The following is a 13,575-nucleotide window of genomic DNA, read 5'->3' on the forward strand; positions in this document are numbered from 1 at the left end:
GGCATTGTGACATAAACAGCCGCATGAGCCGGCTAGAAGGTTGCACCACCCCCAACGGCTGCCCCACCCCGGGGCAAACCCAGGTCCAATGCATGTAAAGTTTACCTGATGGGGAAAACTCTATTTGGCTGCTGCAGCAGGATTAGTCATAACGTGAATCTAACTGAGATAGTTTCGCATGTCCCTAAGTGGGTCCGGCTCCCCGCACCCCCAAGGCGGCGCTGGCCTGGCCCCTACACCTCTCTTACCCCTGTCCTCCCGTTTCCGCTTCCGCCGCCGTTACCGATGCCGGGCACCGCTTGCGTGACGCGGGGCTGGGTCGCCGTAAGGGGGGATTTGGGACTGTCCCGGGCGGTACCGGAAGGCAGACGGGGACGGAGCAATTCGATACCGAACCCATCCCGTGCTGAATGAAATCCTGCGATTTGACCCGCCTCTGTTTTCCTGTGCTAACACATGAACCACAGAGTTTCTATCAAGATATCGGTAACCCACCGAGACTCAACTTCCTGGTTACTACGGTGAACCCTCTGAAGCTCACAGAACGAGCGGCTTTGAGAGCGGAGATGAGACGCAAGAACGGTCGCATATGAAACGACCAAAGGAAGAGTAATTCAGCCAAGAAAATCCCGAGTCGCCTAAATGTGGGTGGCTTCGGCGGCCTGATAATTACCCCGTCCGGGACGTAGATGTTCAGAAGGTTTTATTATCCCTGAAAGTGCTAACCTGTTGAGAAACTAGCCGGACAACCACCATTACATGTCGTGTAGTCAGGCTTGGACAGTATGTGCAGTACTTCCGAACTCACCGACATGTTATTCTATAATGGTATGCTGAAGGAAGACGGATGAACCGGTTTAAGAGCCGGTAACGTAGGCTGTCTACTCTAGAATTCTCTCCTTTCACTCCAAATCCTTTTGGGCAGATCTAAGGGTCCACTGGGATGGAGAACATCAACTCTGGGATACTGGCTTCCACCTCGGCTTGTGTCTGGACCCGTCGGATGCTTGCGTTGAGGGGCCGGCTGCTCTGTGGGCTCGAGCGAGGAAACCGTCAGTAAAGAAATCCATTGGCAAGGCGTTGATGGCGGCGTAGTTGATGCCGTTGTGATGTATGTGATGACATGTCGGGAGAAGTGTTTCCACAATATTGAACTTAGTTTTCACATACTCCGCCTCTAAAAAACCCTTCGTAATCAAAATACTCACAGCATAACACACTAACATGTTGCGTGTTATTAGACACTGCCTGCCGATCGATGAGGATGGTAAACTCCGCCAGTTCAATTGATAAGGAGAAATTCCCGCAGCAATCCGATCCCATACTCCGCAACAAGGGCTTCCCAACTAAAACTCGTCTGGTCTTAGCTTGTCGGAGTTGTCAGACTGCCACTACTGCGACAACCCGCACGTAAGCGGATTTAAGCATCAGCCAAGTCATCATAACATAGTGTACTTGGTATGCTGGTACTTGGCGCAAGACGTAATCAGCTGTGCCATTGCGGAGTTGATCTGTAAGAAGGATTGCGCATATATTCCTGTCGGCTAGGCTGTCGGAGTTGTGAAGCGCCCGCAATGTCCGACACACAGTGCGGGCCTTCACGAACACTCGGAACAGACGCCTGGCTCGCATCCTTTGACTGATATATATTTGTACATCCTCTTAAATACGTGGCTTTCATGTCCTTTAACTTACTCACTAGAAGGCATTTTAGATTTCCTGTTGATCTTTAAGCTCTCACCTCATAATTTTAGCTGCATAGACATCCTGGTCCTAACTCTAGACAGTCGCTTATTTCCCTTGTCATTCCCATGAGATTGCGATAATCTGTGCCTCCCGACTTATCCCCTGCAACATCACCGCTCCGACAAGTCAAACACAAAAGAGAAAGGCAGGAGGAACCGACGGCATCATGAGCGCCCTCATGCCTGGCGCCATGGCCAGTCAGGGTAACGAGGATACTCCTGTCATCGCCAGGCAAGATGGAGACGCCGCTGCTACATCCATGACCGGTGTTTCCAGAGACGCGGGCGATGAGAAAGACAGGGACACGCTGGTCGCCTCGGGAGATAGCGACGGCATTGACGACCCAGCCGAAGAAATGGAACGCCGAACCTCGATAGTCCAGTCCCTGGCGCGCAGTTACTCGAATACGACTGGTGTTGACCGCAATCCCTTCTCGGCCTCTGGGGATTCGGCTCTTAACCCCAATTCACCCAAATTCTCTGGCCGTGCCTGGGCTAAGGCCTTAGTTAACCTCGTCTCCCGCAGTGGTGGCACGTTTCGGACTACTGGTGTCGCTTTCCAGAATCTGAACGTATACGGCTACGGTCGGTCTACCGACTATCAAAAAGACGTTTTCAATATCTGGCTGAGCGCCGCCAACCTTCTTACCAAACCGACTGGCCAAGGGAAGACGCGTATCGACATTCTGCGAAATTTTGATGGTCTTGTGCGAAAGGGCGAGATGCTCGTCGTCCTCGGACCCCCGGGCTCCGGTTGTTCTACCTTCCTCAAGACCATCGCCGGCGAAATGAATGGCATTTGGGTGGATGATGCATCCTACCTCAATTACCAAGGTACGTCTGGCACTTCCATGCTTCCAGTATCGCGGCGCCGCCATGGTACCACGTGGCGAGCTATCGACGAGTCAATGTTAACGTGTGTTATAGGAATCACGCCCAAAGAGATGCATTCACATCACCGTGGAGAGGCTATCTATACCGCAGAGGTTGATGTACATTTTCCCATGCTGTCCGTCGGCGATACCCTAACCTTCGCTTCCCGCGCGCGTCGGCCGCGAACCCTGCCCGAAGGCGTACAGCCAGACACCTTCGCCAACCATTTACGTGACGTTGTCATGGCTATGTTTGGCATCTCCCATACTGTTGATACTCGTGTCGGCAACGACTTCATCCGCGGTGTCTCGGGAGGCGAACGAAAACGGGTGACCATCGCCGAGGCTGCCCTGTCCGGTGCCCCGTTGCAATGCTGGGATAACAGTACGCGAGGACTGGACTCGGCCAACGCCACCGAGTTCTGTCGGACCCTACGCCTTCAAGCAGATATGTTCAACAACAGTGCTTGTGTGTCCATCTACCAGGCGCCGCAAAGTGCATACGATCTATTTGATAAGGTGCTTGTTCTTTATGAGGGCCGACAGATATTTTTTGGCGCAACGACGACCGCTCGACAGTATTTCATCGACCTCGGTTTCGAGTTTCCTCTACGGGCTACCACACCGGACTTCCTTACGTCCATGACTAGCCCGCAGGAACGAATCGTACGCAAGGGCTGGGAGGACCGGGCCCCTCGAACCTCCGATGAATTTGCTTACGCTTGGAAAACCAGTGCCCACTACCGTGCCCTGCAAGACGAGATTGAGGAATACAAACAGACCCATCCCCTGGGCGGCGCTGATGCCGAGGCTTTCCGAGCGTCCAAAAAGGCACAGCAGGCTAGGGGTCAGAGAGCGAAGTCCCCCTACACTCTATCCTACATGCAGCAGATCGATCTCACCATGTGGCGTGGATGGAAGCGTCTTGTCGGCGATCCGAGCATTACGCTCAGCTCGCTTTTTGGAAACATCATAATGGGACTCATTGTCTCCAGTGTGTTTTACAACCTTCAAGAAACGACAGACAGCTTCTTTCAACGCGGATCTCTCCTTTTCTTTGCTATGCTTTTGAATGGTTTCTCAAGCGTCCTCGAGGTATATCAATCAAATCTTGGCCAAGGTGATGCCATGCTAATAACTTGTTAGATTAACACCCTCTACGCGCAACGCCCGATTGTCGAGAAACACGCGAGATATGCCCTTTACCACCCCTCTGCTGAAGCCTTCGCTTCCATGGCCTGCGATTTACCAAACAAGATCCTCAACGCAATCATCTTCAACTTGGTCCTATACTTCATCCCGAATTTGAACCGAGAACCAGGAGCATTCTTCTTCTTTCTCCTCGTCTCATTCTTTACTGTTCTCAACATGTCCATGATCTTCCGTACTATTGCATCATTGTCTCGATCCTTGGCGGGCGCTATGGTTCCCGCAGCCATCCTGATCTTGGCATTGATCATGTTCACAGGGTTCGTCATCCCAATCGACTATATGCTGGGTTGGTCTCAATGGATCAACTACATCAACCCACTGGCGTACGCTTTCGAAGCTCTAATGTCAAATGAGTTTCACGGCCGTAACTTCCGTTGCACCAATTTCGTCCCGGATCCCGCGGTTGAGGGGTATGCGAATGTTAGCAGCAGCAACCGCGTATGCAGTGCCGTTGGGTCCGTGGCGGGTCTGGACATTGTCAACGGCGATGCATACATTCGCTCAGCGTTCAGTTACGAATGGGAGCACCGCTGGCGCAACTTTGGTATCCTCGTCGCTTTTATGTTCTTCTTCCTGATGACCTACTTGGTAGCTGCCGAGCTTGTCTCAGAAAAGAAGTCCAAGGGCGAAGTGCTTGTTTTCCGCCGTCGCCATAAGCCTGCCGTTTTCAAAGAGAAGCATAATGACGATCCCGAAGACATCTGCGTCGGTCCTGTTACTACGATAGACCGCAGTCGCGGTAACGGTAACGGTCTCATTGAGGAGCAGAAATCAGTTTTCCATTGGAACAACGTCTGCTACGATATCCAAATCAAGGGAGAAACTAGGCGAATTCTGGATAATGTCGATGGTTGGGTCAAACCTGGCACCTTGACTGCTCTAATGGGCGTCTCGGGAGCAGGCAAAACAACACTGCTGGATGTTTTGGCCGATCGAAAGTCTGTGGGCGTTATTACCGGAGACATGTTCGTGGACGGGTATAGTCGCGATGCGTACTTCCAACGCAAAACGGGCTACGTTCAACAACAGGACCTACATCTGCAAACCAGCACCGTCCGAGAGGCACTCAACTTCAGTGCACTTTTACGCCAGCCAGACCACATTCTTAGACAGGAGAAGCTTGATTATGTTGAAGAGGTGATCAAGCTACTTGACATAGAGGAGTTTGCCGATGCGATTATCGGTGCCCCTGGAGAGGGCCTCAATGTTGAGCAGCGCAAACGTCTTACTATTGGTATTGAGCTCGTGGCAAAACCACCTCTGTTGCTTTTTGTCGATGAGCCCACATCGGGTCTGGATTCACAGACGTCATGGGCTATTCTGGACCTCCTTGAAAAGTTGACGAAGAGTGGTCAGGCTATCCTGTGCACTATCCATCAGCCTTCAGCCATGCTCTTTCAACGATTCGACCGCTTACTCTTCCTCGCTAAGGGTGGCAAGACCGTTTACTTTGGCGATGTGGACAAGATGACGTCTTACTTTGAACAAAATGGTGGCTTCCCTTGCCCCCAGGAGGCCAATCCGGCAGAATGGATGCTACAAGTGATTGGTGCTGCCCCAGGTTCCAGCACTGATATTGACTGGCACGACGCTTGGAGAAACAGTCCGGAATATCAGTCTGTTCAGGACGAACTGAAACGTCTCAAGGATGAGCGAAATCCTCAGCCTAGTACTTCCGAGGATCCAACCAGCTATCGCGAATTCGCTGCCAGCTACATCACCCAGCTGAGGGCGGTTACATTCCGGGTTTTCCAGCAGTATTGGCGCACGCCCACTTATATCTATTCGAAAGCAGCGCTGTGCATAACCGTCGCCCTCTTCGTCGGCTTCTCGTTTTTCAAGGCACCGAACTCAATTCAGGGTCTTCAAAACCAGCAGTTCTCTATTTTCTCCATGCTCATCATATTCAGTCAGCTTGCACAACAAACCATGCCCCACTTCGTGACCCAGCGGTCCCTCTATGAAGCACGAGAGCGTCCGTCAAAGATTTACAGCTGGCAAATCTTTATGCTCAGCCAAATCATTGTGGAATTGCCATGGAACAGCTTCATGTCAGTTTTCATGTATCTTTGCTGGTATTATCCTGTTGGACTTTACAGAAACGCGGAACCAATGGACCAAGTAAATGAACGAGGTGCCTTGGTGTTCTTATATCTGCTCGTCTTTCTTCTTCACGCCTCGACCTTTACCGACCTCATTATTGCCGGATTCGAGGCTGCTGAAGTGGCAATGAATATCTTTAACCTCTTTTTCACGCTGTGCCTGGTCTTCTGCGGTATTCTCGCCAGCCCAGACGACTTCCCTCGCTTCTGGATCTTCCTGTATCGCGCATCACCATTCACCTATTTCGTTTCCGGTCTGCTCTCTTCTGCGGTTGCGAACACAAACGTCGTCTGTGCCGACAACGAGTTGCTGAGCTTTGACCCACCGGCGGGTCAGACTTGTGGCGAATACATGGCTGCTTACATTGATACCGCTGGTGGCTACCTCCAGGATCTAAATGCCACAGCAAATTGCCAATTCTGCACCTTGGACGATACCAATATATACCTTGCAGGTGTCAGGGCACCTTACTCGGAAAGGTGGCGCAATCTTGGCATCCTGTTGGCTTATATCGTTGCCAACGTATTCGGAGCCTTGGCGCTTTACTGGCTTGCACGCATGCCTAAGAAAGGTGGGCTATTTGGCAAGAAGAAGAAGGATTAAGGTTCGAGCAGGTCGGCGTCTAAATCTCTGAGAAGTTGACGAGCTAGCAGGAAGGGTGGCCACAGGACGTTGGGCCTTTATGACATGTGAGCAAGATGTTGTGATACACGTACACGGTGGAAGACCGGCTCTGGCGTTGAAATTGTGGCCAGTGAGCCGCTTTTACTTAGAATAAACATGACAGTTAGGTCTCTTTGCGTTGGGTTTGCTGCCAGGCGGATGCTACGATTAGATTTGGGATCGATTTTTGCTATCGGTTGGCTCGCCTTGTCCTTTTTATATTGGATAGTAAATTAATCTTTGTTTACTACAGTTCAGATGTGTGAAGTGCGATAAAGTGCGATATTATATCTGTAGCCAAGCTTTGATCCTTGGTAGAACCTAATGTATCTTGAATTAACGACGGAGCTATTGAACAGCCTGAAAGTACTACTTGAGAAAGAAAGGAAAGTATCTGTTATTAAGCATCCGAAGGACTAGTGGAGATTAAGTTCTTATTACAGACACTGCCTAAGTATTTTGTTTAGCGATGATGGTTCGATAAATATGATATGACGTGGTTAGAGAAGAACTCTGATGGGGTGGTGTTAAATAGTCTTAAACCTTTGTTATATTTACTAGTAGGTTGTAAAGGAAGTTATAGGAAGCTTTTGATTTCTATCTAAGGACTGAATAGGGTTGGTCTTTTATATATGAGTTTAATAGGGCCTGTGTGTTATAGAACTTGTTTTTGGGAGACACAGTTGATACCAACCTCTGACTGGAAGTTGGCACCTCCGGGCAGGCACCTCCGGGCAGCCCGTCTGATCAATTGTATGACCCTCGTGACAACCTTAAAGTGACATTATTTCTATTCGACCTACAATACCTATGATATTGCAGAAGCAATTGATTAGAATATTTGGTCGACGAAGAAGTAATGTTTACTTAATATTGGCTGTAGTGAATTTCGGCGATGAAGTATTGACCAGTATTGACCATTACTGTTGGAAAGCTAGCGTGGCACTTCCGATAACTTGATCGTGTGTGTATTCTCTATGTTCTCCCCGTTGCCCCGATTGTGATCGCTTGAGTGTATATCTGTCGACTAAAAGTGGGGTCCTGAGGTATCTGCCCCAATAGGCGGTCTCGACCCTGGAGGTCACCACGTAACCACCCGATCAGATACTTTATACAGGAGACCGGTCCCCTACAGAGTCCGCTAATGCCTTTTCGGAATGAGTTAAGAGCTTGAGAAGTAAGGCGCTTAAAGTAAGGTGCTTATAAGGGCTGGTAGTATTTGTGCGTACAGGCTCTGGCTTACTACTCCGACTCTATATTTAATAGTATTATAATTTTAATATTACTTTATATCTAATTTCTTTATTTTTAGTATTTAATTTATTTAATTTAAATATTTTTTAAGAAGTAGTATTAAGTAATTTTCTATAACTATTAATTACTTAAAAAAATAGAATAATAATAAATATAAATTTAAAATTAGAAATTATATTTTTATTAATTTTTATATTTTAAGCTTTTACTTTAGTAATTTTATAATTAAATATATTAGTAATATTAGTTATAAGTAGTATATTAAAATCTATTTAAGTTATTAGTATTTAATATAATATTAAGAAAATTAGATTTATATTTTAATTTATAATAATAATTTAAGTAAAAAAAGTTTTTAATTATATTTCTTTTATTTTAAGATTTATTAAAATTCTATTAATTTTTTACTATATTAATATTTAATTTAAAAATTAAATTAATTTTAATAATTAAATAATTATATATTTTAATATTAATAATAATTTTAAATTTATACTTTTAAAATAGTATTTTTATATTAATATTATAATAGTTATATAGAAAAATAAAAAGCTATTATTATTTTAATATCTTAAAAGTATATTTAGTTTTTTTATAATTTTACTTAATATTATTAAATAAATTAAAGCTATAACATACATAATAAGCAAGTGCACAATACAAGCAAGTACACAATTTTTCTTCTAACTGCCCTCTTCCCTCTTTTAACTCCATTTTTTCAACCACGCATTATATCGTCAATAAGCAATAAGGCAAATATCAATCTTGCCCTTCAAGCCCTTCAGAAAGACCCTCAATTAACTCCCTACCGCGCCTCAAAGATCTATAAGGTCTCTCGCCATACTCTACTACGCCGACGCGCCGGCATTACTTCGCGACGCGATACTATGCCCAATTCGCGTAAACTATCTGATCTAGAGGAACAGACTCTTCTTGAGTATATTCTTGACCTAGATTCGCGAGGGTTTCCCCCGCGACTGAGCGGTGTGGAAGAAATGGCCAACCGATTGCTCGCCGACCGCGACGCGTTACCTGTCGGCAAGCGCTGGGCTTCTAACTTCGTCAGGCGACAACCAGAGCTTAAGATGCGTTTTTTTCGTAAATACGACTATCAGAGGGCTAAATGCGAAGATCCAACCATTATTCGCAATTGGTTCCGGCTTGTGGAGAATACAATCGCGAAATATGGTATCGACCTAGCCGATATCTACAACTTTGATGAGACCGGCTTTATGATGGGCATAATCGCAAGCGGAATGGTTGTTACAGGCGCAGAAAGGCGTGGAAACCCGAAATCAGTTCAGCCTGGAAACCGGGAATGGGTCACGGTCATTCAGGCGATTAATGCAGAAGGCTGGGCGATCCAGCCATTTATCGTGGTTGCAGGCCAATATCACCTCGCTAACTGGTACCAAGAAAGCAACCTCCCGGGCGATTGGGCTATTGCAACGACTCAAAATGGCTGGACTGACAATAAGACGGGTCTTGAGTGGCTTAAGCATTTTGATCAGCATACAAAGGATCGATTGATCGGTCGCTATCGTCTTCTAATCCTCGATGGGCACGAAAGTCACCACTCCGTCGACTTTGAGAAATATTGTGAGGAGAATCAGATTATTACGCTTTGTATGCCGCCTCATTCGTCTCACCTACTTCAGCCTCTTGATGTCGGGTGCTTTGGGCCGCTTAAAACAGCCTATGGTCGAGCAATTGAGCAATTGATCAGATGCTCTATAACCCACGTTTCGAAGACCGAGTTCTTCCCAGCCTTCTACGCTGCCCACGCAGCCGCTATGACAAGGAGTAATATTGAAGGAGGTTTTCGAGGAGCTGGACTTGTTCCCCTAAACCCAGAAAATGTCATATCGAAGCTTAATGTGCAGCTACAGACTCCAACACCAGCTGTAGAGGAGGTCGGCCTCCCCGACCCTTGGGTCTCGAAGACCCCAAAGACAGTGCTTGAGGCCAGTTCGCAGTCTGAATATCTTGAAAGACGAATGAGAAGGCATCAGAGCAGCTCTCCAGCATCAATTCTCGAGGCGCTTAAGTTACTTTCAAAGGGAACAAAGGCAATAATGCATCAGAATGCTCTATTGAAAGCTGAGAACCAGATCCTTCGACAGGCAAATGAGACTCTTAGCAAGCGGCGCAGAGCAAAGAAAACCCACCTATATAAAGGAGGGAAGATGACTTTAGATGAGGGCAGGGGTGAGATAGATCAGAGAGACGTTGATGCACAGGTAGCAGCTGAATCGTTGAGAAGTAGTGGTCGAGGGAGGTCAGCGATACCGAGGGAAAGGCGCTGTGGAACTTGTGGAAAGGCCGGTCATAATATAAGGACCTATCAGACTATAATTAAGACCTCTGAGGAAGAGCATAGCGATTAGTTTTAATTGATTGATTGTATTGTTGTGGTTTTATTGAGGTTTGAATCTTAGAGGTTAGGAAAAATTGTGCACTCGCTTGTATTGTACACTCGCTTATCATATACGTTAACTAAAGAAAAGATATTATAAAATATATAATAAGACTAGTTATAATATAAGAATATATTAAGTAGTTATTATAATATCTAGAGAAGAATATAGTAATTAATTCTAATTAATTAGATACTTTATTACATATTTATTTTAATTTCTAGATTAAGAGTAATAATTTTTAACTAGTAAGCTTATTTAACTAATATACTTATTATATATATTAATATATAATTAAATATAATATATAAGTAATATTTATATTATTAACCTTATATAAATAAAGCTTAATAAGTATTATAATAAATTATAGCCTATTAGATATATTAATATTATAATTTTTTATTTTTTATTTAAATAGCTAGTATTTTAATATTATTAAAAAAAAATATAAATATAATATAATAAAAAGAATTACTTAATAAAATTTAAAAAGATATAATTTAGCAGCAAAAAGAAACAGAAAATAACACCCAACTTATTAACTTACCCTAAGGGGAATATATAGAGAGTTATTATATAGGCATCTTAGCCGGTCAGCTCGAAGCTGTATTAGATTATATATATAAGGTCGGATCAGTCTGAGGCTTATATCTCCTGATAGGGAAGCATCTTATAAGATAGAATATCGAGTCGGTTATAGGAAGGTTCGCTAGCAAGGCATCAATAGGGCCTGCGGCAGCCCGATATCTGAGGGAGGTCGAAGATAGAAGTTGGACAGGGAATGTAGTAACGGCAAGAAGGCTCAAATAAATCTCTTAAAAATGAAGGCAATTAATTAATAGACTCCCTAGCAGCCTCGAGCCCTTCTAGCCTCTCTGACTTCTAGGAAGAATCTCTAAAAAAAATAAAAAGATGATGATTTCCCCTAGTAACGGTACTGACCTCCCCTTTTAACCCCATCCAGGTCACTCTAGAGATATTCCTGCTAGCGACTAGCTAGCCTAAGTATCCCTAACTGCCTGTTACAATAAAAAAGAAAGTATACTATTTATATAATATCTAGCTTAATAATACTATTAATAATAAGTAGCTAAAGAATACTTTCTAAATATAATATATTTCTAGTATAATTACTTAGTAAATATAAAGAATATATTTAAATAGTAAAATAAAATATTCTTTATAATAGTATTTAATACTTAATAAATATAAATATTATATTTAAACTTTTATTTTTATTAATAATAAATACTAATTTAGCTTTTTTTTTAATAAAAAAAGTATAAAATAAAATATCTAAACCTCTCTTAAATAGCCTCTAACTTACTATCTATCTCTATAATATTAGCAGAGGCTAAAAAGTCATTCAGTAATATAGGAAAGATATTACTACCTTTACAAGCTCGTCTTAATTAATATACTATTAGAATAGTACAGAGTATACAGTTATAGAGCAGGGAGGGTATTATCCTACCCTCGTGGTAGTGATGAGTGGGATCGGCGTTAAGACGTGAAGATCGGATATCCGTTAGTCCGAAATAACTAACTGCAATCCAACTGAGAGCAGCCTCCTCCAACTTCAACCCAACTGAAATATACTTGGCCGGATGTCAACCCAACTGCGAGGAGGTACCAGTTGAGTTGAATTGGTTGATTACGCACTCTGTCTCCGGTTGGTATAAATACTCTTGGGTATCCGAGAAGATTTCGCTCCAATCGATTTCGCTCCAATCCACTCTCATCATCATCATCCACAACATCGTCTCAGTCGCATAGCTTCCCAGGCTCTGGTCTACATATCAACACCACTTACAACCACTCACCATCTTAGCGGAATGTATGTTACATGGCGAAGTCTAGTGAACAGCTTGTGGCTAATTCTGCTGACTCCAGCTAAAGTTGGAGGCTAGGACTCCCATCGCCGCCCGGCAGACAAAGACAATGATACACAACCCGCTCGATCCGTAAAGGGAGTTGTCGGGAGTGGGAAATTCAGGAATCCTGCTTTTTTGCCAGCTCAACCCTGCCTGATTCTCTTGCCCTTTCCTACTAAAGAGCGAGTATAAAGTGCTTGCCAGTCTCTCTTACCATCCTCATCCCCGGCCACCCAGGTCGTGCCGTTCGAACGCTGTTGTTTCTCTTATCTGCATTTGCTCCCTGCGTCTCTCTTGAACAGGAATGCTTCAGCGCCCGCGGGCTATTAATACTTGGACGTCCCTGGAGAGACGTTAACATCTGGTGGTGTGAGTAAGGATAATATTGTGGGCACCTATTCCCGCCCCGCAAATGGAATGGAGATATTTCGGCTTCGACGCGATGCTCTCCTCTTCATCTTCGACTCGTCCAATGATATATTGTACGCTCTCAATTCCTTCTCTGCCTTGGCCGATACCCCGGCATCTTGGGCTGGCGACGTTAAGGAAGACTGTGTGATATGCGTAGAATGCAAGCTCGAACTGTGAATTAATACTGGCGTCTTCTTATATTCTAATAGCTAATAGAAATTAGAGCAGTAAGTTGCTTCCTCTATCTGGGTGCTATAATAGAGATATAGATTGTATAACGTATATGATAAGCGAGTGCACAATACAAGCGAGTACACAATTTTTCCTAACCTCTAAGATTCAAACCTCAATAAAACCACAACAATACAATCAATCAATTAAAACTAATCGCTATGCTCTTCCTCAGAGGTCTTAATTATAGTCTGACAGGTCCTTACATTATGACCGGCCTTTCCACAAGTTCCACAGCGCCTTTCCCTCGGTATCGCTGACCTCCCTCGACCACTACTTCTCAACGATTCAGCTGCTACCTGTGCATCAACGTCTCTCTGATCTATCTCACCCCTGCCCTCATCTAAAGTCATCTTCCCTCCTTTATATAGGCGGGTTTTCTTTGCTCTGCGCTGCTTGCTAAGAGTCTTATTTGCCTGTCGAAGGATCTGGTTCTCAGCTTTCAATAGAGCATTCTGATGCATTATTGCCTTTATTCCCTTTGAAAGTAACTTAAGCGCCTTGAGAATTGATGCTGGAGAGCTGCTCTGATGCCTTCTCATTTGTCTTTCAAGATATTCAGACTGCGAACTGGCCTTAAGTACTGTCTTTGGGGTCTTCGAGACCCAAGGGTCGGGGAGGCCGACCTCCTCTGCAGCCGGTGTTGGAGTCCGTAGCTGCACATCAAGCTTCGATATGACATTTTCTGGGTTTAGGGGAACAAGTCCAGCTCCTCGAAAACCTCCTTCAATATTACTCCTTGTCATAGCGGCTGCGTGGGCAGCGTAGAAGGCTGGGAAGAACTCGGTCT

At 44.8% G+C, this 13,575-nt stretch overlaps 1 protein-coding gene across 1 annotated transcript; it reads left to right on the plus strand.

The window, feature by feature from the left end:
- Nucleotides 1-1,912: 1,912 nt before the first annotated feature.
- BGZ61DRAFT_541825 (ABC-2 type transporter-domain-containing protein) lies at nt 1,913-6,535 on the plus strand (the record flags this gene model as incomplete). The annotated part of the gene is made up of 3 exons (XM_046255096.1): nt 1,913-2,579; nt 2,673-3,712; nt 3,764-6,535. The coding sequence occupies 3 exons, from the start codon at nt 1,913-1,915 to the stop codon at nt 6,533-6,535; spliced, it is 4,479 nt and encodes a 1,492-aa protein (XP_046093817.1).
- Between the last annotated feature and the right edge of the window lie 7,040 nt (nt 6,536-13,575).

Source organism: Ilyonectria robusta (assembly GCF_021365365.1).
Source record: "Ilyonectria robusta strain PMI_751 chromosome Unknown BGZ61scaffold_76, whole genome shotgun sequence".
Classification (NCBI taxonomy): domain Eukaryota; kingdom Fungi; phylum Ascomycota; class Sordariomycetes; order Hypocreales; family Nectriaceae; genus Ilyonectria; species Ilyonectria robusta.